The 24900-nt window shown below is 42.0% G+C and overlaps 1 protein-coding gene across 1 annotated transcript in view; it reads right to left on the reverse strand.

Moving 5' to 3' along the window:
- The window catches only part of olfm1b (olfactomedin 1b), a gene marked incomplete at both ends in the record, with an annotated part of 49671 nt that extends 25948 nt beyond the window's left edge, over positions 1-23723 (reverse strand). The window contains 5 exon segments of the mRNA XM_080743865.1: positions 1548-1767; positions 5570-5592; positions 5595-5724; positions 14051-14200; positions 23571-23723. Of these exon segments, the coding sequence (XP_080599991.1) occupies positions 1548-1767; positions 5570-5592; positions 5595-5724; positions 14051-14200; positions 23571-23723 (676 nt within the window).
- Positions 23724-24900: the final 1177 nt, after the last annotated feature.

The following is a 24900-nucleotide window of genomic DNA, read 5'->3' on the forward strand; positions in this document are numbered from 1 at the left end:
ACTTTTCTATAAAGGAGGAAAATACCCAGAAATAAAATCTGCTTTAAGTAGTGATATGGATAATTCTATGGGTAAACATCAAAATAAAGTTTGGTACCCAAGGCTAAAATCCATCGTTAGATCCTAAAGAAGCCTCAAAAAAAGTTTGGCGCTTTTATCCGCTTCGTTTCGATAGTTTTGTTAAGCCAACCCACTATCTTCTCGCGAATGAGGGTGAGTTTGTTCCAGGGTGAGTTGTCCTGTTACCAGGGGCGTCACACCAAATTCTGGGCCCTGGGTTCAAGGATTCACTGCGGGCCCCCCATGAATGTTAACTATTGAAAAATAGCAGATATACAAGCTCACAGCGCGGCACCGAGTGCCGCGCTGCAAGCTTGTAGATCTGCTATTTTTGAAAAATCGTGAAAATGTGTGCAAGAAACGTATGTTTCTATGTCAGTGGTGCTCAAACGTTTTCATGTGAAGGACCCCCAAGATGATACGTATTTGGCCACAGCTAGACCCCCCCCATCTCAAAATATTTAGTTCCAGGGACCTCTCCCCGGAAGCCGAAATTTGAGTTACAAATGTCCGCTTAAAAAAATACATATTCAAAGATTTGCACACATTTTTACGACTTTTCAAAAATAGCAGATCTACAAGCTCGCAGCGCGGCACTCGGTGCCGCGCTGTGAGCTTGTATATCTGCTATTTTTTCAATAGCTAAAGTTACTATAGGGCCCCTCCACCTTGGGCCCTGGTAACTCAGTCCCACTTTCCTACCCCTTGTGACGCCCCTGCCCGTTACCCCCCCCCCCCCCCAAGGAATCCCAACCCTGGTGGGAGTGTAGTCAGGGAAAATTAGCAGAATACCTGTCAAATATGGGAATAAATTCCTTACCAAACTATTTCTTCACCAATGTGTTCGTAAAGGTGTCTAGTAACATATCTAACAAAGATTGAAATTCAACATCCCTAGCAACATGTTTGACACCTAGGGTAATTCTGGGTCTCATTCACTTACTATACTGTACTATAAGGGAAAAAAAATCACTCCCAAAAATATGCTTTAAGTGGGATGTGAGGGGTCTAACTAGGTGTTTTTAATTATTCTGAATCCATTGCAACCATTTGTTTTGCACGAAAAACATTCCTTGGGCCAAAAATGGACCCCATACACCTTGTGAAAAGTGATGACTCATTACTAAACCATCGTTTTTTTTTTGCGTCTGATTTTGGCCCAATGAATGTTTTTCGTACAAAACAAATGCTTGCAATGCATTCAGAATAATTAAAACACCTAGTTAGACCCCTAACATGATACTTAAAGCATATTTGTGGGAGTGATTTTTTTCCCCTAGTACAGTGTGTAGTTTCCCTAGCTGTCAAACATTTTGCTAAGGATGTTGAATTTCAATCTTTGTTAGATATGTTACTAGAGACACCTTTACGAACACATTGGCGAAGAAATTGTTTGGTAAGGATTTATTCCCAGGGTTTTATTAAAATTCCCTGACTAGTGGTGATGATGTATGTCAGCAGATTTTTTTTGTTTGTTCTGTGCCTACCTAATTTTTGCATGCACGCTCGGAGCCTCTCCTCAAGATTTGACACCCTGCTGTGCAGTTCCTCGTAGTCATAGGCCCCCATCTCCTCCTGGAGCTCGCTCAGAACTGACGTCAAGTTCTGGACCTCCTCCTTAAACTGCAATACCAATTTGGCATCGGCCTTGTACTCCTCCAACACCGGTATCAACGGTCTAAGCTCCTCCATTTTCGCCTTTATGGCCTGAAAGGGTCAAGAATAAGGGCTCGGCGTCAGTGTCAAAGCGCGACAACAGAGAGGAGAGACCCCCTCCCCTCGTCCTGAAACCAAAAAAATAACAAACACCTATCTTGCCCTGACTACACTGCTCTGTCCTGACTCTGTACAAGAAGAACCCTGTCGGTCTGTGCCTGTTTGCGTGTTCTGTGTCTGTGTTGTGTGTTTGACGTGTGTGAACAGTGCGTGTGTCCGTGCAAACAAACCCCCCGGGGCAAACATTTTACCCCCGCTCGCCACTCGCCGGGGAGAGAGAGCAGGTTGTCTCCGTTCGTCCCGGTGTCGCCCGGCCATTTTTTTTAAAAGAATAAGCAAGCCACTCGGCACACCCACAACAATTTGGGAAAGCTTCTTTATTGATCATCATCGTTTTAAAATGCAACATCTTATTAAGGGTTACATGCTTGGTACATGTCACACACAACAAAGTGTCTCCAATTATTATTTTTTTTTTTAACGTCTAATATTCTCTCTTTTTTTTTTACGTAGATTGTTTAGTAACCAAATATGCATAGACAAAAGCCAACGGAAAATAAAATAAAAAAAAAGAATTACAACAATTAGTCAATAATAATACTAATGATAATAATCATATTATTAATAATAAAGAACTTAAATCTATTTACGTTTGAAAAAAGCTTTTAGATGGGAAAAACGTTGACAGCAGTTAACATGCAGGAAGAGATCAGTGATTGGTTGGTTTGGGGGGAAGGGAAAGGGGTGGGGTTTTCTTATTCTTAATGGTGCTAAAAGGTCAAATAAAGTGTATATGACACCCAAAAAAAAATGCTCTCATCAGTACTGTGGCCCGGGTCAGGAGGACCGGGGAATGGGGGGAATGACCTGCCTCTTCTTCCCTGTGGCTCATCTCTCTCTTTACATGTGTTATATTAGCCCTGCAAGCAAGAAGATACGACACACTGGTTGGAACAGGGGCTAATATCTTACTAAACCTGTCTAAAACACACACGCACGCACGCACACACGCACATGCATGTACACCACTGTTTCCCAAATAGTTGCTCGGGACGAAATCGTGGGTCGCAGGCAGATTTTTATGGGTCCCTTTTTTTTCTTTTTTTGTTTGTTGATAATTATTATAGAGCATTGCAGCGGAAGTGGGTTACCGGTCCCACTAAAAAAATCTCCCATTCATTTTCCCCATAGACTTTTACAAAAATATTTATAACAATTATGTTATGCCCAGAACCAAGCCATCCAGGATTGCAGTGAATCCTGACCATAAAACCTTTGATCCTATGTGAAAAACATATTTTAATATTACATTATTTGATATACCACATTTAATAAATACCCTTTGTTTAGCGATTTTCAAAACGTTCTTTTCATAGAAACAGGATTCACTGCCATCCTGGATGGCTTGGTTCTAGGCTTAACACAATTGTTATAAATATTTTTTGTAAAAGTCGATGGGGAAAATGAATGGGAGATTTTTTTAGTGGGACCAGTAAACCACGCCCCAATAATATAAAAATAAATAAATAAATCCCCAAAAAAGCAGTTTTTTCATGTTTTTGAAAACACAATTCAATTAAAAGTAGTGAAAAAAGCCGATTTACGAGCTACGTCGTGTGTGAGCTTGTAGATCTGCTGTTTTCACTAGTTTGGGTCCCGGGGCAAATGTCTTAATTTCTCTTTTGGGTCTTGAGCTAAAAAGTTTGGGAACCATTGATGTACACACATATAAACATACAATTGATTATAGAACATTTTAGGCATGCATGTCATAGTAAGATGCAGTTTGACAACTTTCGAGTCAAAGTAAAGCGTTAAAGCGATGCGACGTGAGCCACGTGACGTGGTGTGAGCTTGTTATAGATTATGAAGTATAATTCAGGTGTAACAGGTTAAAGGGGAAAAACCACCAATTTTTCGACATTGAACCATGTCATAATATACCTTAGAGCTGTTGTGTGGAAATAAGAAAAAAAGAGGGTATCTGCACATTTCCAAAGTGTCAAAGGACTTGTTAATGCCTCTAAAATGACGAATTAAACATTGGCCAAATTGTCAAATACTAGAGGCAGAAATTGTGAAAATAGCCGATCAATACCTCTAAAATGACAAATTAAACATTGGCCAAATTGTCAAATACTAGAGGCAAAAATTGTGAAAATAGCCGATCTACATGCTCACAGCGCCTCGTGTTGCAAGGCGTTGTGAGCATGTAGATCTGCTACTTTCACAATAGAGCCATGTTATACAAAATGTAATGCCCCAACTCTTAGTGAGGGTGCGGGTCCCTAGTTAAAATATGACCAGTAAGACTGAAAAGGTTGAGAACCACTGTTCTAGAATACACAGACCGTATGTCACTGATCACATGACACCAACATTAAATTCCAGTTCTAGGCAACACAGAAAGGGGGGGGGGGACTTTTTACTTATTTCCATACAACAGCAATGGGAAATGGGTGGTTTCCCCGTTAATATGCAGGCAGGCGATAGCATGCACAGAGGATGACGATGCATGGAGATGAAGTTGCCGTTGATGTGTGCAGCTATTTATTGATTGATTTAATACCTTATTAGTCGTAAATGTAAACAGCACATTTAGGATAAAAGGATAACATTAGGGTTAGGGTTAGGGTCTCCTGCCCTGAATTAACTACAGGTTACTTAATTGGCACCTGTGTTTGGTTAAGCGCTGCAGGCAACGACATCAGTAGCACACACACACACACACACACACACACACACACACACACACACACACACACACACGCACGGCAGGGCTGTGCAAAGGCTATGATACAGATATAGCAGGGCAGGGCAATATATTGATATTGTGATATGAGACATTGTCTGGGACTTTGGACATCGTAATAGTGTAGCATTTTCCTGATTTTATTACTTGAAACAAGTGCCAAGCATCCTTCAAGGCGATGCGTTATAAGTCGAGGTGCTATACTTTCGCAGTTTTTGAAATTTTAAATTATACTAACGAAGGCTCTGTTCCATTCTGGTAAAACAGAGTCAGGGTGCTGCTGTTGTGCATGATGGCTCACTGGAACCACTCTGCCACACCAGTGGGTCTCAAAGTGTGGTACAGGGACTTTCATGGTTCCTTGGGGTTCTAAATGACCCCTTAAAAAAGGTGTTTTAACTCTGAGAGTGTACAAATGGAACCAAATGGACCTGTAAGGGTCCATTTTCCAGAATATTTAACCCGATTTCCAGGACTATATAACAATAATTCAGCTCAATAACGAGTCACTTACTCCTATGCGCAATGCCCAAAGACAGGTAGTGTATGGCAGTGGTTCTCAACCTTTTCAGGCTGTGACCCCTGAAATCATGTTTTAACTGGGGACCCGGCACCCTGACGAGCACTAAGAGTAGGAATTTTGTATAACACTGTTTTATTGTGAAAATAGCCGATCTACATGCGAGGCGTTGTGATGTGATTGTAGATCTGCTATTTTCACAATTTCTGCCTCTAATATTTGACAATTTGGCCAATGTTGAATTTGTCATTTCAGAGGTATTAACAAAATCAATAACCAAAGACAATGCATAGCTATTTCTTCCAGGACCTTCCCAGGACCCTTGATCAATTCCAAAACTTTTCCAGTACTGGAAAAATATTTTTCTAATTTCAAAATATTTCCAGGAATTTCATGACCGTGGGAACCCTGCTATTACCATAGTTTGTTTTGTCTGTATACAGCCCAGCCCTAAGCTATATACCGTTACAGCATGGTTAGAATGGAGGTCGGGTGGATGATACGGCTCCTCTCATATATACCTTGTATTGCTTGGCCATGTTGCCTTGTGGTTCTCCTCCACCTGCCTGAACTTGGTCTCCAGGCCGCGGAGCTGGACCTCCATCTTCTCCACGTACTGCAGGTCCCTCTGGGTCCGCTGGTCCAGCACCTGGATGGACTGGGTCATGTTCTGCACCTGCAGGGAGGAGGAGCGGACACGTTGTTAACACATCTGGTGCCAACCCCGAGTTTCCCGAGTTTGTATTGGTACCAAACGCTGTGCCAACCCCGAGTTTCCCGAGTTTGGGCCGTTTTTGAAAAAAAAAAAAAATTTTTTTCAAAAATGTTTTTTTGGACCTCCAGAAATGTATTAGCATGATCGCGATCGCGAAATTGCATGTTTAAACCCCCATACCAACCCATTCTTTCAAACATGGCAGCCATGTTTGTTTACATCTGAAGAAAACATAATGGCCCATAAATCATGAATGCCTGAACGGATTTCCAAGCGGATTCTTTTGTTTGAAAGCTGTGAACAGTGTGCACACACGTGGTGCATCAGCTAGGCATGGGCGTGCACTTTTTACACAATTGCGCAATTACATGGAAGTCTATGGTAACCATGGCAACGTGGGACATTGAAGAGAAAAAATCATAGCAACATAAGTGTTAAGAAGAAGACAGAAGCTCTACTGTGAAGCCAGATATTTTGCCGTACACACTTGGCGAGTCCCCTTTTTTATTTAGTTTTTTTTGCTCAGGAGAGATCAGTTGATCAGCGTTGTGTTTCCTGACTGCTCTTGTGATCCAAGGGCGACAAGCCAGCTCATCCACTCTAGCCTGAGATTAACCCTTGATAAAAATATAAAAATAAATCTGGATTCATTTAGGGGCAGTGGTTCCCAAGCCTTCAGGCCATAATAACCCCACCAAAAGTATCCAAGTACTTAAAATTACCCAATGTGAAAGTTCAAAATGTATAATAAATAGCCAAAGATTACTATTGCAAAACATACATTAACAGCTATACATGTTGGCCATTTGAAAATAGCCAGTCTATAAGCTTGAGGGCCATGTTCTGCTCCTATACGGGGAGGAACCCACACACTGGACTCAGCACCGGAACGGGGCTTATAATTAAATGAAACTCAACTGAGCATCAAATGTGAGAACAAAAGGCCACATGGCAACAGACTTGCAACATTTGTTTTTTTGGCTGGGGCTTCCACTGGCAGTGTTTACACAGCCTAGTGTACGAAGCGTTGGCTGCGAGGCGCAGCCTTGTGAGAGACTTACTCATCCGAAACAGAAAACTCAGTCTCCTGACACAGAGCCAACTGGTCAAGAGCCCTAAAAGAAAAAGAGCCCTTGTAAGCATGCATGCTGTTAAGACTGTTAAGAAGAAGACAGAAGCTCTACTGTGAAGCCAGATATTTTGCCGTACACACTTGGCGAGTCCCCTTTTTTTGTTTTTTGTTTTTTTGCTCAGGAGAGATCAGTTGATCAGCGTTGTGTTTCCTGGCTGCTCTTGTGATCCAAAGGGCGACAAGCCAACTCATCCACTCTAGCCTGTTTGGAGATTAACCCTTAATAAAAAATCTAAATAAATCTGGATTTAATTAGGGCCAGTGGTTCCCAAGTTCCAACCCTTTCAGGCCATGACCCCACCAAAAAGAAGGACCCAAAAAGTACCCAACTACTTAAAATTAACCAACGCGAAAGTTCAAAATGCATAAAAAATGTATAAATAGACAAAGTTTAAATACAGCCGAAGTGGCTATGTTTTGTAAATAATAATTGAAATCTACAAAGTAACTAGTAAACAAAGTTTTCAAATAATTGTAGTGTAATAAAGTACAATATTTGCCTCTGAGATGTAGGCTAGTGGAGTAGAAGTAAAAGTATTGGAAATTGGAAATAGTATGAATAGGCCTACCTCAAAATTGTACTTAACTCATTGCATGCCAGGCCCGATAGTCCCGAGATTTTTTCAATGTCTTTCCCTGCCAGACCCGATAGTCCCGAGAATTTCCGCCATTTTGAAAAAAAAAAAAAAAAATCAAAAATTTTTTTTTTTTCAAATTTTTTTTTGGACCCCAAAAAATGTAGTAGGCATGATAGAAATCGCGAAATTGCATGTTTAACCCCCATAGCAACCCCATCTATCAAACATGGCAGCCATCTTTGTTTACATTTTAGGAAAACATAATGGCTTGTATCTCATGAATGCCTGAACGGATTTCCATTCGGATTTTTTTGTTTGAAAGCTGTGAGCAATGTGGACACACATGGTGCATTATCTAGGCATGGGTGTGCATGATCCGTGCACTATGAATTACATGGAAGTCTATGGAGACCAGAGGCACCATAGAGTACGAAGGTATTGTTAAATGGCGGGGAATGTGTTAAAGGACAACTTTAGTTTTTTACAACAAGGGTTCATATTTTAGATTGTAATTAAAGCATATAAAATATTAGTGTTAAAATTATTTCATTTACTTCTTTCTATTGTTTTAGAGATTCTTATTTCAGTGGTTGGGGACATGCGTGTAAGTGGCTAAATATGTAATTTTACACAGAATAAGCCCATTCCCAAGATACAACTTTTCATGGTTGGATGTGACTTATGGGGGCTAGAAGTGTTACTGTAAATAGCAATAAAGAAACTGCTGGCTTATTGTGTCTAAAAAGACACTTGTACGCATGCCCCCATGCGTACGCATGCCCCACATTTAATAAAACAATAGAACGAAATGAAAACATTTTAACATTCACTTTTTCTTTTCTCTAATTACAATCTAAAATATGAACCCTTGTTGTAAAAATTATTTTTTTTCTATTGGTGAGTAGTTCACCCCCAAAATGTCATTTTTTCTATTGATGAGTAGTTTACCCCCAAAATGTCATTTTTTTCGTCGATTACTCTTGCCATGGAGACTTGAGTTCAATAATATTTTGTTTGTATTTGTCGCACTCCTAAGTAAAGAAAATATATTATTGTAAATGTACCCCCATTGATTCCGGAATGATTCCCAAATGCATTTGGGTCCCCATCCGGATGGGGGTACATTTATTGTGATCAAATTACTGTCTTAGGAATGCGACAAAAAACAAAATATATTATTGAACTTATTGAATAAGTCTCCATGGCATCAGTAATCAATAGTCATTTTGGGGGTGAACTGCTCCTTTAAGTAAATGTACTTGGCTACTTTCCACTGCATGGTTTTAAATAGCAGCGTACTCAGTCAGTCTAACAGCCCTTGTGTATTGGGCCTGGTTGCATCATGGTGTGCGTTGGCCTGGCGCTGTATGAGAGAAAACACGGGCAAGGCAGGCAGAGAGGCTTCCCATGATGCAACGTTCCCAGGGTGCTCATTAGAACTTGACTCCTATTCTTCTCTTATGGGGCACCGAGATTCAGAGGCTACAAACATGGACACTGTGTGTGTGTGTGTGTGTGTGTGTGTGTGTGTGTGTGTGTGTGTGTGTGTGTGTGTGTGTGTGTGTGTGTGTGTGTGTGTGTGTGTGTGTGTGTGTGTGTGTGCGCGCGTGTGTGTGTGTGTGCGCGTGCGTGTGTGTGCGTGGACGTCATTGCTGTCGGGCAGAAACCTTGTGCCTCCATATTTCAACGTTTTATGTTTTTTTTTTTTTTTTTCTCTTCTTCTTCAGTAAATTAAAGCCCTACTTCTTCGTAACAGAGTGTCATGCATAGGTGGTGAGAATAGACAACCTGCAAGCACCCGTTGTGACATGTTTTGAGCGTGTGCAGTGTATCTGCTCATTGTGGGCTCGCCTATAAGGCGAGCACACTTTAGATATTGTCATTATTTATTTATCTATCAGGCAGGCAATCAGTAGACGGGAACTTCGGTTCCTTTCTACTCCTACATACTTAGTGAGAAAATGAAAATAAAAACATCAATGTGTTCAGTTTACAGTGGCGAAGTGTGCTATTATTTTCTATAGCAATCGGCCAAATGGTGGCGCTGTAGGAAGCCTTCGAAAGTGCGAACTTTGAACAGGTATAGCTCATGCTGTGTTTGAGTTACAGCCATGAAACCTGTATACACTTATGCGTCTCCTCATGCCGAACAACTTTTACCCTCTAACTTTTGACCTCTGACCTTTAGGTCTCCCACAATTCGGAATTATATGAAAAACAGTAAAAATCTATCTCCTCCTGGGTTTTTTTCGATACGCGCACAAAACTTTTTTCACATGAACTTTGGACCAATACGGTCAAACTAATCTCGGCGGATTTCTTTTAAAGTGAAATATAATTTTTTAATAATTCTATCAATATTGCGGTTTTATGCAAATTATTCTTCTGCCTCTAAATCATACATGCAAAGTTACACGTTCATGGCATTTGGCAAAGATGTGGAGGGTTAGTCAAAGTATCACTGAAACCAATTTTATTCCAATCGGCCAAAGGGGGGCGCTATACGAAGCGTCTGAAAATTCAAACTTCAAACGGGCATAAGTCATGACTCGTTTCGTTTGAAGACATGCAACTTGTTACACGCGTGCTTTGACTCAAGCGGAAGACATCTGTGTCGTTGTTAAGTAAGCTCCGCCCTTCGATTTTCCGCCACTTTGAGCAGTTTGTAAAACGCGTAAACCCGCTTTTATTCTGGAATTTTCGCGTCACGTGCACAAAACTTTTTTTACGTGAACTTTGGACCGATATCTAAAGATCTGTCAGATCGGATTTCTTTAACATTGAAACATGCTTTTTTAAATAATTCAAACAATATTGCATTTTTATGCAAATTATTCTTCTGCCTCTAAAACATACAAGCAAAGTCACATTTTCATGACAAAATAGTGTAGAGGGTTAGTTCAAATATCACTGAAACCAATCTTACCCCAAATGGCCAAAGGGGGGCGCTATATAATTTTGAGCAGTTTGTAAAACGCTTAAACCCGTTTTTATTCTAGGATTTTTTTTGCAATTTGCATGAAACATTCTACACGCAATCTAAGGACCTTTATCTAACATGCCTATGAAGTGCACACAAAAAAAATATAAAATAATAATAATAAATATAGCTGCAAGCAGCGATAAAGTGTCCAAAGCCAAAAACACCTCAAATCATGAACACAGCCTGGGATGTGCGTGAAATCTTGCAAGCACATTCCCAATAGGTCAAGGAACAGATACCAACCTTCTCACATTGGCCTGTTATAGCGCCACCAGCGGGTCAACTTTTGCACAACACATTTTTGGAACAAAATGGACCAATCTTTGACGTCAGTAACGTCAAAGAGAGCACTGCCTGCGATCTTTACATTTTGTGCTTTTATAGCCATTGTTTTCTGGCTTGAAGCGAGCCCACAATTGTTTCGAAGGAACAATATTTTTCTAGTTTCTATACTATACTATACTAGTCATATCAAGTTCTCCTCAAAACTTCGGTTCCTTTCTACTCCTACATACTTAGTGAGAAAATGAAAATAAAAACATCAATGTGTTCAGTTTACAGTGGCGAAGTGTGCTATTATTTTTTATAGCAATCGGCCAAATGGTGGCGCTGTAGGAAGCCTTCGAAAGTGCGATCTTTGAACAGGTATAGCTCATGCTGTGTTATACATACAGCCATGAAACCTGTATACACTTATGCGTCTCCTCATGCCGAACAACTTTTACCCTCTAACTTTTGACCTCTGACCTTTAGGTCTCCCACAATTCGGAATTATATGAAAAACAGTAAAAATCTATCTCCTCCTGGGATTTTCGCGTCAAGTGCACAAAACTTTTTTCACATGAACTTTGGACCAATACGGTCAAACTAATCTCGGCGGATTTCTTTTAAAGTGAAATATAATTTTTTAATAATTCTATCAATATTGCGGTTTTATGCAAATTATTCTTCTGCCTCTAAATCATACATGCAAAGTTACACGTTCATGGCATTTGGCAAAGATGTGGAGGGTTAGTCAAAGTATCACTGAAACCAATTTTATTCCAATCGGCCAAAGGGGGGCGCTATACGAAGCGTTTGAAAATTCAAACTTCAAACGGGCATAAGTCATGACTCGTTTCGTTTGAAGACATGCAACTTGTTACACGCGTGCTTTGACTCAAGCGGAAGACATCTGTGTCGTTGTTAAGTAAGCTCCGCCCTTCGATTTTCCGCCACTTTGAGCAGTTTGTAAAACGCGTAAACCCGCTTTTATTCTGGAATTTTCGCGTCACGTGCACAAAACTTTTTTTACGTGAACTTTGGACCGATATCTAAAGATCTGTCAGATTGGATTTCTTTAACATTGAAACATGCTTTTTAAAATAATTCAAACAATATTGCATTTTTATGCAAATTATTCTTCTGCCTCTAAAACATACAAGCAAAGTCACATTTTCATGACAAAATAGTGTAGAGGGTTAGTTCAAATATCACTGAAACCAATCTTACCCCAAATGGCCAAAGGGGGGCGCTATATAATTTTGAGCAGTTTGTAAAACGCTTAAACCCGTTTTTATTCTAGGATTTTTTTTGCAATTTGCATGACACATTCTACACGCAATCTAAGGACCTTTATCTAACATGCCTATGAAGTGCACACAAAAAAATTATAAAATAATAATAATAAATATAGCTGCAAGCAGCGATAAAGTGTCCAAAGCCAAAAACACCTCAAATCATGAACACAGCCTGGGATGTGCGTGAAATCTTGCAAGCACATTCCCAATAGGTCAAGGAACAGATACCAACCTTCTCACATTGGCCTGTTATAGCGCCACCAGCGGGTCAACTTTTGCACAACACATTTTTGGAACAAAATGGACCAATCTTTGACGTCAGTAACGTCAAAGAGAGCACTGCCTGCGATCTTGACATTTTGTGCTTTTATAGCCATTGTTTTCTGGCTTGAAGCGAGCCCACAATTGTTTCGAAGGAACAATATTTTTCTAGTGACAATATCTAACCGTCATATCAAGTTCTCCTCAAAACTTCGGTTCCTTTCTACTCCTACATACTTAGTGAGAAAATGAAAATAAAAACATCAATGTGTTCAGCTTACTGTGGCGACGTGTGCTATTACTTTTTACAGCAATCGGCCAAATGGTGGCGCTGTAGGAAGCCTTCGAAAGTGCGAACTTTGAACAGGTATAGCTCATGCTCTGTTATACGTACAGCCATGAAACCTGTATACACGTATGCGTCTCCTCATGCCGAACAATTTTTACGCTCTGACTTTTGACCTCTGATCTTTAGATCCCTCAGAATTTGGAATTATATGAAAAACAGTAAAAATCTATCTCCTCCTGGGATCTTTGCGATACGCGCATGAAACTTTTTTCACATGAACTTTGGACCAATACGGTCAAACTAGTCTCGGCGGATTTCTTTTAAAGTGAAATATATTTTATTAATAATTCAATCAATGTTGCGGTTTTATGCAAATTATTCTTCGGCCTCTAAATCATACATGCAAAGTTACACGTTCATGGCATTTGGCAAAGATGTGGAGGGTTAGTCAAAGTATCACTGAAACCAATTTTATTCCAATCGGCCAAAGGGGGGCGCTATACGAAGCGTTTGAAAATTCAAACTTCAAACGGGCATAAGTCATGACTCGTTTCGTTTGAAGACATGCAACTTGTTACACGCGTGCTTTGACTCGAGCGGAAGACATCTGTGTCGTTGTTAAGTAAGCTCCGCCCCCCGATTTTCCGCCATATTGAGCAGTTTGTAAAACGCGTAAACCCGCTTTTATTCTGGAATTTTCACTCCACGTGCACAAAACTTTTTTTACGTGAACTTTGGACCGTCAGTAACGTCAAAGAGAGCACTGCCTGCGATCTTGACATTTTGTACTTTTATAGCCATTGTTTTCTGGCTTGAAGCGAGCCCACAATTGTTTCGAAGGAACAATATTTTTCTAGTTTCTTTTTGCCATTTTTAATATACTTTTAAGTGAAAGAGGTTAGGTCTGTGTTCCATATATATTTAACCAACTGGTTGGGCTAGTTGCAGTAACCAGTTATCAAAAACCCAGGCTAAAAAGAATAACTACATAGGATTCCATTGGAACACAGCGCTTTTGGACATACAAGCTCACTCCGAGCTTGTAGATCTGCTATTTTTGAAAAATCTACGCCCGGATTGTCCCAAATTAGTCTAGTCAATCTGACGTTTCACCCAAAATAAATTGCAATTGCAATAGTTTTTTATGATCCTTAGGGTCATCCAAAACACATGTTAAAAATTATCCAAAATATTTTGTGTCATACGACGCTTTGTAGCATGATATTGCATCATCTAATGCATCATATGATGCAAAATGCATCATATGACCAGTTGTAGCATGCTGAAATACTAAAATATCTAAAAACACAGGTTGAACTAAAAAAATAACTCAGGATTGTGTTGATCGTGTCCCAAACAACAATAAAATAAGATCTGGTTGTCCCAGAGGTGACCTGGTCCTTTAAATGACAGCCCTGCGTACAAGGTTTCAGCCCGACAGTGACGGCATTAAGCAGCATTAAGCGTTAAAGTGTGGGTCATTGCCTTCTCTAGCAGTTGTCTCAGTTGCTTGGTACGGGCGTCCCGTGAGCACATGGACTGCTGTGGGGCCACCACGGTGCACACACACCTCCCCTCACTGTCCTGGGCCGAACTGTACACCTGCCACGACTCCTCTGGGTTCGCTGGCAACACCTGCAGACAAACGCACACACGCACGCACACACACACACACACACACACACACACACACACACACACAGAGAGAGAGAAATAAGAAAGTGTTTGATATAGGGGTAGGGATGGGACGATATAAACATTTCATATCACAAATTATTGGGACAACAGGAATCGCGATTTACGATTTTATCGCGATAATCAAAATCCATTATGCTGGGGTGAACATTCGCCAAAAAATAGCCGATCTACAAGCTCACAATGCGTCACAAAGACATTTGAGTGAAAAAAAGACTGTATCAAGTTCGTATATTATAAGTACCTTTTACCAATTATAGAGGGGTTAAGTGGTACTGGATATGCAGCTCTGCAAATAAAAGGTGAATTGATCCCAGTGCATGACAGAGGACGATATCACGATGAATTAAATCTCCACGATATGATTATCGTGAGTGTTTTTTATCATGATAAACGATAATATCGCGTATCGTCCCATCCCTATATAGGGGTTGGCGATATGGTGATAAATATCGTTGAGGCGATGTGCCTTTTCAGAGATATCGTATATATTGTGATACAATGAGGGAGCCTTATAAAAAGATCCTGTTGAATTGTTAATACAGTGTCATTGCAGAATCCATTTAAACCTGCATTTTGGTCTAAATCAGTGGTTCTCAAACTTTAAAATGTCAAGGTCTCCCCTTAACTCTGACAGTATACAAATGAAACCATTTGGTTTCATTCGTATACTGTCCGAGTTACATTCTTGTAAGGGTCACATTTAGACCTCCCGAAAGGAACCCAGAGAGTCCCTGGACCACACTTTGAGGACCACTGGTCTAAATGGTCTGTTACTGTTACTCCTTTTCCTTTAGTTTTTGTTACCTTGCAGGTGGTTGTACTGTTAAGTAACTTGAAAAATAACCATGAAAAATAATCATGATAAGATTGTGTATCGTGATACAGCTTGGAAAAATATTGTGATATTGTATTTTTCGCCCACCCATAGTTTGATATAATGCTCAGCTGGAGATCTGAAGAGGTGAGAAGGATCAGTAAAGCGCCTTGCAGAGGGACGGCGGTTGACCGGGACGATCCCGCCTGGATCAAGCGGGGATCGCACCGCGATCTCTCGCGTGGAGACACAAACACAATCGCTCCACGAGTAATGCATGCCCCCAGGTTGGGGGCATGCATGCAAGTGGCTAAATATTTATTTTTAGACATAATAAGCCCATTCCCAAGATAAACCGCAATCTTTCATGTTCAGATGTGACTTATGGGGGCTGGTGTAAATAGTAACAAAGAAATTGCCGGATTATTGTGTCTAAAAAGACAAACCGGTATTTAGCCACTTGTACGCATGCCCCCACCCACTGAAATCAAAATACCAAAATCTCTAAAACGATAGAAAGCAGTACATGAAAACATTTCAACAATCTTTTCTCTAATGACTACAATTCTCTAATGTCTAAAATATGAACCCTTGTAAAAAAAAAAAAAAAGTTGTCCTTTAAGAGGAAAAGAAAAATCAGGATGGGATTAGAAAAACACAAAATAACGGCACTACTGGAAACCGTTATTTTATTTTATATTTTTGTTAAGCACTCTATTAGGGGGGCGAACATCCACGAAAACGGCATTGAATCGTGACGTGTTCTGAGCTTGTAGATCGTCTATTTTCACTGCTGTTTGGTGTAGAGGGAAATGGATGAGAGGACCACGTTTAGGACCAAAGGGGAGCCCGGTCAACAAAGCATATCGTCGTTGTCGGGTGAAAACCTTGTATGTCCAAAACCACTTGTATTTGAATTTATCATTTTTAAAATGATTTAAACTATCAAAAACAGCCAATCTACAAGCACACAAACGCCTCGCACCACGAGGCGTTGTGTGCTTGTAGATCTGCTGTTTTCACTACTTTTGTGCGACGGCCTTGTATGATGAAGAAGGGCTTTACTTTGCGAAAGAACGTACACATTTGAAACTTGGAGATACGAGGTTTCCACCCGACAACGACAATATACTAGTCCATGGGCCATGCGAGATGTCGGTATCCGAAAGGTGGGAAAGGTTACCATGCATTTTTGAAAAGCTCTATATCTGTGGGAGAGTGTTTTATGCAGGTCGTTCAGTCCGAGTGTATCAAAGGGTGCGTTCAGAAATGCGCACTGGATACAGTGTAGTGAGTGCCTAAACCTAACCCTAATCCTAACCCTAACCTCAGTAAAACTATGCCTAAACCTAACCCTAACCCTAACCACACCCGGTGCGCATTTACGAACACACCCTTTGATACACTCGTACTGAACGACCTGCAAAAAATACTCTCGCCTATATCTGTAGATTATATTTTGGTATGATAACCCTTTTTGAGACACAGCTAAATTGTTGTCCCATTAACTTAATATACAGAAGAAAAATAACAATAAAATAATCAGCTTTACCAAAATATAATCTACAGTTATAGAGCTTTTCAAAAATGCATGGTAACCTTTGCCACCTTTCGGATACCGATGTCTGGTATGGCCCATGGACTATACTGTTTTAGGGTTTAAGTGGTTAAATTGCCACTATGGGCACCGAATTCAGCATTGATCATGGTCCAAACTATTGATTGGTTGATTGCAATTATCAGTTATTCAATAATGCTAAAAGGACAGTTCAAAAAGTCCTGTGTGCTTGTTTCATTGTCTCCATATTCAATTCACCAAACTATGCCTCATATTCCTCACATTATGAAAATGAACTTTAAACCATAATGCCTCATCCATATAAACATATTTCATATCAGGGACCCTATATCACAGAATGATTAGAATTCACCCTTTGTCAAGTCCTGCTCGTTGCCCTCTTCGCACCCATTGGCTGCTGTGTCTTGGTGGGACAAAGGCCCTCTCTCTCCATCCACTACCATTGAAATTCAGTTGCATCTTATTGTTATTCTGTGTATTCAACTCTCATTTTAAACTTGGTTTCAGTAAAAAGGAGCCTCTCAGGTGATAGTGTCTGGGCATGTTTTTGAGCGGTGGTTACACCGTCTCCTATACGTGGCCGTGTGTGTATGCGTGCGTGTGTGTGTGCGTGTCTGTATGTAGCCTGCAGAGCCTGCAGTACCTTTTCTGACCACACATGTTAAGGGAGGGGCGCTGTTGTTCAGGCCAGACACACACACACACACACACACACACACACACACACACACACACACACACACACACACACACACAGACCACCGCTCAGTTCACACGGGTGTGATTTTTAAATGTTTTTAAAAAGGGCATAAAAAGGGGAACCAGGGCGGGACAAGGCAGAAAGAGCCTGCTAGTTGGTCAGTCAGGGACCAATCAGAAGGCTGACAAAGGGTGAATTGGGAGGGGGGGGGGGGGGGGGGGGGGGGGGTTAATTAGACCATGGGCCCCCATTTCTGATCATTCTGCGCTACTGACTTCAGTTTGAGGGGTCTGGGTCATAATAGTTTGAAAAGCTTTGAGCTAATATAAGGCAGCTTGGTTCTCAATGAGGGTTCCAGGGGGCAAAATGAGGAACAGTTTAATTTCACTATTATTTTCCTGGCTAGAAGTCATAAGATCATAGATTTCTGTTATCCCCTCACCTACAGTGTCAGCATAGACAGATACAAAACGATCTAACAATAAACATCTTCCATGACGTGAAAATGCTCCACTGACTGAGTTATAAGAAACCACTTGAAGCCCTCAGTATGTCAGTTCTATCTGTGACGCCATGCACACGCACACACGCACAGGGGCGTCCCCAGGGAGGGGGGGGGGGGTGGGGGGGGGTTAGTGGGACTGAGTTACTAGGGCCCAAGGTGGAGGGGCCTTAATTATTTGATAATTTAGCTATTGAAAAATAGCAGATCTGCTATTTTTGAAAAGTTGTGCATCTTTGAATAGATGTATTTTTTAAGCGAATATTTGTAACTCCCTGGAACTAAACATTTTGAGATGGGAAACAGGTTTTTCAAAAAACCTTAGAAGGATTTGAAATATTCAAAGATTGCAAACAATTTCACGATTTAAAAAAAAATAGCAGATCTACAAGCTCGCAGCGAGGCACTCGGTGCCGCGCTGTGAGCTTGTATATCTGCTATTTTTCAACAGTTAAAGCACAAAATAATGCGTTCCCAGTCTAAACGGGTTAAACCCACTCCCCCTATGAAGAACATTCATGGGGGGCCCGCAAGTGAATCCTTGGACCCGGGGCCCAGAATTTGGTGCGACACCCCTGCACACGCACGCACACACGAAGCACCACTTGTTACGTAATGCGCGCGCTAAATGCTAACGCACGACTACACACCTTGCCATCTGGACACGGCATGCAGAGCACCAGGCTCCACCCCGCTTGACGCCACCCAATCAGTGGACACCAGCCAAAGAGGAGAGGGAGCCAATGAGGCCGGGTTTACTACCATTACTACGACCACCGCTACTCACATGCTGTTCATTCAACACTTTCAACCGGCCGTCCCTGTTTTGAGAGTTACAGGCCAAAAGTCCACCATTTAAAATGCTGTTTTTGTCATTAAAAACTGACTTGACTGGGGTGCCCCAGGGGTTTTCCGAGGTTAACCCCCCCCCATCTACTGACGATGAGTTATATTTAGGCTTTCTTTCTTACATCGAAGGAAGTGAAAATGCAAATAGACGACTCTGAACAATCAAGATATCCACCACAAGTGACGCAGATGCCGAATACTAATGCCGCAAGTCTGGAGGGGAGAAATGCAGGCAGCTGCATCGGCCTGGATAATTAATGAACTGACAGACTTGCTGATTGAGTGAACGACAAGCAATGACTCTGCAAAAAAAAAAAAAAAAAGAGAGAGAGAGAGAGAGAGAGAAAAAAAGAAAATCCAAAATGAGTGATTACAGACGCTGCCAAGAAACTGCACTTGTTGTCTACCTGAGGATGACAGAGCCACAGGACACAAGAGCCCTCTGGGGCACCTGGCTTTCTCACACTGACATTCCTCTGCACTTAGAAGCCAGAAGCCAATATCTCCATATCACTGTCAGGGACATGCAGAGACTGGGGAATTTAAGGGACCCGTTTTTACAACGGCAACGTGAGTGAGACGGGATTACGGCTGCTTTGACGCAATCACTGTTGCGGTCCAAATTGTTAAGCAAAGATCCGTCGGCGACGGGGTCCCACCTCTTTCACTGACCGCTTTGGTTCCCATGGCGACACATCAACGCAGCAGGCGTAGTAGGCGCAACGTGGAAAGGGACCTTCTGGCGTAGTACAGACGACTGCTACAGCGGCAGGTTGATCTATCGAGCGCTGATCATTTCCGGTTGCCGTTGTCATCTGCCGTTGCAGTACTAAGCTTAAATAGCCTAATGTTAGAGAGGCAGGGGCTGACATTTCTAAAAGGGCCCTTAGTGAAAATATTGAAAATAGCCCACCTCGAAGCTCACAACGCGTCGCAGCGCGACGCGTTGTGAGCTTGGAGGTCGGCTATTTCCGGTGCTTGATACCACACTGAACTAAGCATAAACAAGTGAATACTGGAGATGTGGCGTAACAGAGGGGGAAATTGTTTCAACATAAGATGCTGCATACCAAGTTCAGGAGAGTTTGTACAAGGCAATTCTCTTGAATGCTGCCTTCAGGTATGGCACAGAAAGGGGGGGCATTTGCGTTTCTTTCACCATAGTAAAAACTGCATTCATGGTCTGGAGAGGACACTTTTTACAGACAGATAAAAGGGCAGGGGCTCAAGCCCCCTTTGATGTCTACAGTATGTGTGCACGTGCCTGATCACAATGTCCAAACAAGGAGGAATATGAACACGCACGCACGCACACGCGCGCACACACACACACACACACACACAGATAATCCCTTGAGCACATATTGGTTGTATCATTTGTCACCTTTTGAAGAAGTGAGTACTGATCCATTGAACAAATATTATAGTTTTTTTTTTTTCTCCAGCAAGCTAGCAACTGCTTAGTGTACTGCCGACATGTTTTCCTTTTTTTTCTCCTTTGATGAATTAATTGATCATTAATTGAATACATAGGAGCACAATGGGAAAAAGGTTATCCTTTTAGCCTTAACCACGTGCAGTTTATATTTCTGTCTAATAAAGTACTCAATACGTCAATGAATCAATAATGATCTTCCACAGTTGCGTCTCTATAAGTGTCAACAAGTCCGTTCTGCCATTCAAATCCATGGTAGCCTATCACTCAAAGACCCAAATTGAAACCACTTGAACATCGTAAGTATTCTCAAATTTCAAATTTGTAAAAAAAAAATCGCAAAGCAAAGCACTGCTTCATCACACAAGGCCTTCGCACAAAAGTAGTGAAAACAGCATATCTGCAAGCACACAACGCCTCGCGGTGAGAGGCGTTGTGTGCTTGTAGATGTGTTTGCTTTTAGATGTGTGTGCTTGTAGATCGGCTTGTAAATCGGCTGTTTTCGCTAGTTTAAATCATTTTAAAAATGATAAATGCAAATACGAACGGTTTTGGACATGCAAGGTTTTCACCCGACAACGACAATATTGTCACTGTCGAGCAGAAAACTCGTATCTCCAAGTTTCCAATTTGTACGTTTTTTCGCAAAGCAAAGCCCTGCTTCATCATACAAGGCCGTCGCACAACAGTAGTGAAAACAGCCGATCTACAAGCACACAACGCCTCGCACCGCGAGGCATTGTGAGCTTGTAGATCGTCTGTTTTCACTAGTTTAGTTTTTTTTTCTAAATGATATAAAAAACAAACAGTTTTGGACATACAAGGTTTCCACCCGACAGCGACGATATATGGGTTTTTAAGTGGCCAAGCAAGAGCTTAACGTTGAAAAGCTTGACTCCATCACACAGCATCCTGTTCGATTCTCCTTCACAGACAGAAGGGTTCAGCAAACAAAGAGTCTGGCACTGTGACTCCCTATAATTCTCACCTTGGATGTTTTTCTTTTTTTCCTTTTATCAATGACAGAGCGAGAACCTATCATCGTCGCCTCTTCAGCGCGCGCCCTTTTTTCCCCTACAGCACTCTCACTCCATGGGTGTCGCACCAAATTCTGGGCCCCCCCACGAATGTTCTTCATAGGGGGGAGGTGGTTTAACCCAGTTTAAACTGGGAACGCATTATTCTATTCTTTAACTATTGAAAAATAGCAGATATAGAATCTCACAGCGCGGCACCGAGTGCCATGTACAAGTCTTAGAATATTTCAAATCCTTCTAAGGTTTTTTGGAAAACCTATGTTTCTATGTCAGTGGTGCTCAAACTTTTTCATGTGAAGGTCCCCCAAAATGATATGTATTTGGCCACGGACCCCCATCTCAAAATATTTCGTTCCGGGGACCCCCCAGAAGCAAAATTTGAGTTAGAAATGTTCGATTAAAAAATACACATATTCAAAGATTTGCACACATTTTCACGACTTTTCAAAAATTGCAGATACAAGCTCGCAACGTGGCACTCGGTGCCGCGCTGTGAGCTTGTTTGTATATCTGCTATTTTTCAATAGCTAAAGTATAAAATAATTAAGGCCCCTCCACCTTGGGCCCTAGTAACTCAGTCCCACTTTCCCCACCCCCTTGTGACGCACTTGCTCTCTCTCTCTCTCTCTCTCTCTCTCTCTCACGCCCCTACCAGCATCAGCAGTATCCCACCATCAGCAGCATCAGGTTAGAATAGATTCATTCATACATACACAAAAAAGAAAGATGTATACTCCCTCCCTCCCTACCGCACACTTTCCTCTGCCGAGTTCATGAGTAAAACAGACGAAAGCAGCAGAGGAAAAAGTGGGAGCATAGGTCTACATTTATTTAGTACGATTCTTAAAAAAATAAAATCTAAGGCCATAACTCCGGTAGACCAGTGGTTCTCAACCTTTTCAGGCCGCGACCCCAAAAATGATCATATTTTAACGGGGGACCCCCCCCACCCTGACGAGCACTAAGAGTTGAGGCATTATATTTTGTACAACACGGTTCGATTGTGAAAATAGCAGATCTACATGCTCACAACGCCTCGCAACGTGAGGCGTTGTGAGCATGTAGATCTGCTATTTTCACAATTTCTGCCTCTAATATTTGACAATTTGGCCAATGTTTAATTTGTCATTTTAGAGGTATTAAAAAGTCCTTAAGTTGTCAATTTAGAAACGTGCAGATACCCTCTATACACTTAAACTGTATGTTGGTTTGTTTACTGTTGAGTGAAAACACAATGTTGCACATTAAGTTAATCACCTGGGGACCCCTCTGGGGGTCCCGACCCACAGGTTGAGAACCAGTGTTTTAGAGTGTGCATGCTGAATTCTTCCTAGAATAGATGGGGGTGTAACATGAAACCCGGGGGAGACCTGCAATTAGCACTGCTGCCCGGTACGCATCCATCGTCCCGTAAGCGAAGCAGATTAGACCAATCAGGAGACATTATAAGGCAACCGGCTCTCAACGCGGGGCCCGGGGACCCCCAGGGCCAGGGGTCCTTGTGGGGGGCGGGGCATAAGCTATAGGCTACATGATTGATAGTTAGGAGACAAATGGACCCTTACGGATCTGTAGGCCTACTGAGTGTGGAAATAGAACCAAATGGACCTGTGATATCTATCTATCTATCTATCTATCTATCTCTCTATCTATCTCTCTATCTATCTATCTATCTTTAGTGCAGATCAGAGATAAATAAATACGTTAACTGAAATAAATCAATCACCTTGAGTTAAAAAGGGAAGAAAAAATTAATAAGAAAATAAAGAAAGTCCACAATCAGTGCAATAGTCAAGTTGAAGCTATTCTGTATTTTCATGTTTTAATATCAACACCCAACGACATTAGATTAGCCGGGGAGGGGAGGGGAGGCAGGGGTGTCGCACCAAATTCTGGGCCCTGGGTACTTTAACTATTGGAAAAATAGCCGTGCTGCGAGCTTGTAGATCTGCTATTTTTGAAAAATCGTTAAGATTTGTACATTTTACGAAAAAAATATATATATATATATTTTTTTAAACCTATGTTTCTCTGTCAGTGGTCCTCAGACTTTTTCATGTGAAGGACCCCCAAAATCACATGTATTTGGCCACGGACCCCCATATGTCAAAATATTTAGTTCCAGGGACTCCCACCAGAAGCAAAATTCGAGTTACAAATATCCGCCTAAAAATACATTATTATTCAAAGATTTTCCAAAAATAGCAGATCTACAAGCTCGCAGCGCGGCACCGTGAGCTTGTAGATCTGCTATTTTTCAACAGCTAAACAATCAAGCCCCCCCCCCCTCCACCTCCTCCTTGGGCCCTAAAAAGTAGAAACTCAGTCCCACTTTCCCCCCACCACCCCTTTGTGTGATTGCAACAACCTCAGGTTGTTGCAATAACTTACTCCGGTGCTCCGGTCGGGGTAGCCTCCGGGCGCCACCGCCGCCAGCTTGGTGGCGTTGAGCCCGACCAGCGAGGGCAGCGTCTGGGACATCCAGTTGGTGATCATGGCCATGGTGCTGAGCACCACGCCGATCTTCAGCAGGGGCACCGACATGACGATCGGCGATCGACGCGTTTTTTTTACGCGCTTATTATGGTTTCCTCTTTTATTTTTTTCTCCTTTTTTTGGGTACTCCCTTGCCTTTTCCCCTTCTCTCTCTCCTTATATTCCCTTATCCCGTCTTCATTCTGCACATCCCGCCGCCGAGATGAAGAAGCAAGAAGGGGCGACGGTGTCGATGATGACGGCGGCGACCGGGCCGTTGTTTCTGCCGCTTTTGAAACCCATCGGAGACGCGTTCATCTCTTCTTGTCTCATCATCATCACCATCGTCGTCGTCGTATTCGCCGATAAGTCCGGTTCTTGGATGGATCTTTTCTTGGACATATCTCTAGGTCGGATGGACGGAGAGACCCAATAGATTTAAGATGATCCGTCGGTCAAAAAAGCAGGGGAAATAAACCCAATTACGCACGGTCGATTAAAACCGCTTGAAGACGACGATAAAGCCCCGAGACTGCAGGGGTATGGTCTCTCTCTCTCTCGACAGGACGATGTTTATGATGTGTTTTCTCCTCTTGCTCCGTTCCGTGATCTGTTCCGTTCCTCCCTCACGCACGACGCACGCACACTGGTGGCTCTGCTCCTCTCCTCTCCTGTCTATACTAGTAGGCTGGTCGTCGTGCACGCTTCTCCCCTCCTCTCTCTCTCTCTCTCTCTCTCTCTCTCTCTCTCTCTCTCTCTCTCTCTCTCTCTCTCTCTCCCCTCTCTCGCTCGCTCTTGCCTTTTACGCGCTTACGTGATGGAGACCAAGCGACTGACTCCCAACGCACGAATGGATGAGAGGGGAGGAGAGAGAGAGAGAGAGAGAGAGAGAGAGAGAGAGAGAGAGCAGGAGAGAGCTGAGAGAGAGAGAGGTAGGAGGGAGGGGGAGGATCCGTCCAAGGATTGTTTTTTATTATTTTAATTAAAGCCCTGCTTCATCGTGCAAAGGGTCCGGGTCGCACAAAAGTAGTAAAAATAGCCGATCTACAAGCACATGTGTGCTTGAAAATAACAAAAAAAAGGTGTTGGACATACAAGGTTTCCATATAGTGGTATAATAGATCTACAAGCTCTTTACCTTGCAGACGCTATTGTTATTGTTATTACTATTATTATTAGGCTATTATTATTATTATTAAATGCCAGGGAACGCGAGTAGGCCTACGTCATACGGTCTAAGCATAGA

This window comes from Nannobrachium achirus, assembly GCF_963921795.1.
Source record: "Nannobrachium achirus genome assembly, chromosome: 15".
Taxonomy (NCBI): domain Eukaryota; kingdom Metazoa; phylum Chordata; class Actinopteri; order Myctophiformes; family Myctophidae; genus Nannobrachium; species Nannobrachium achirus.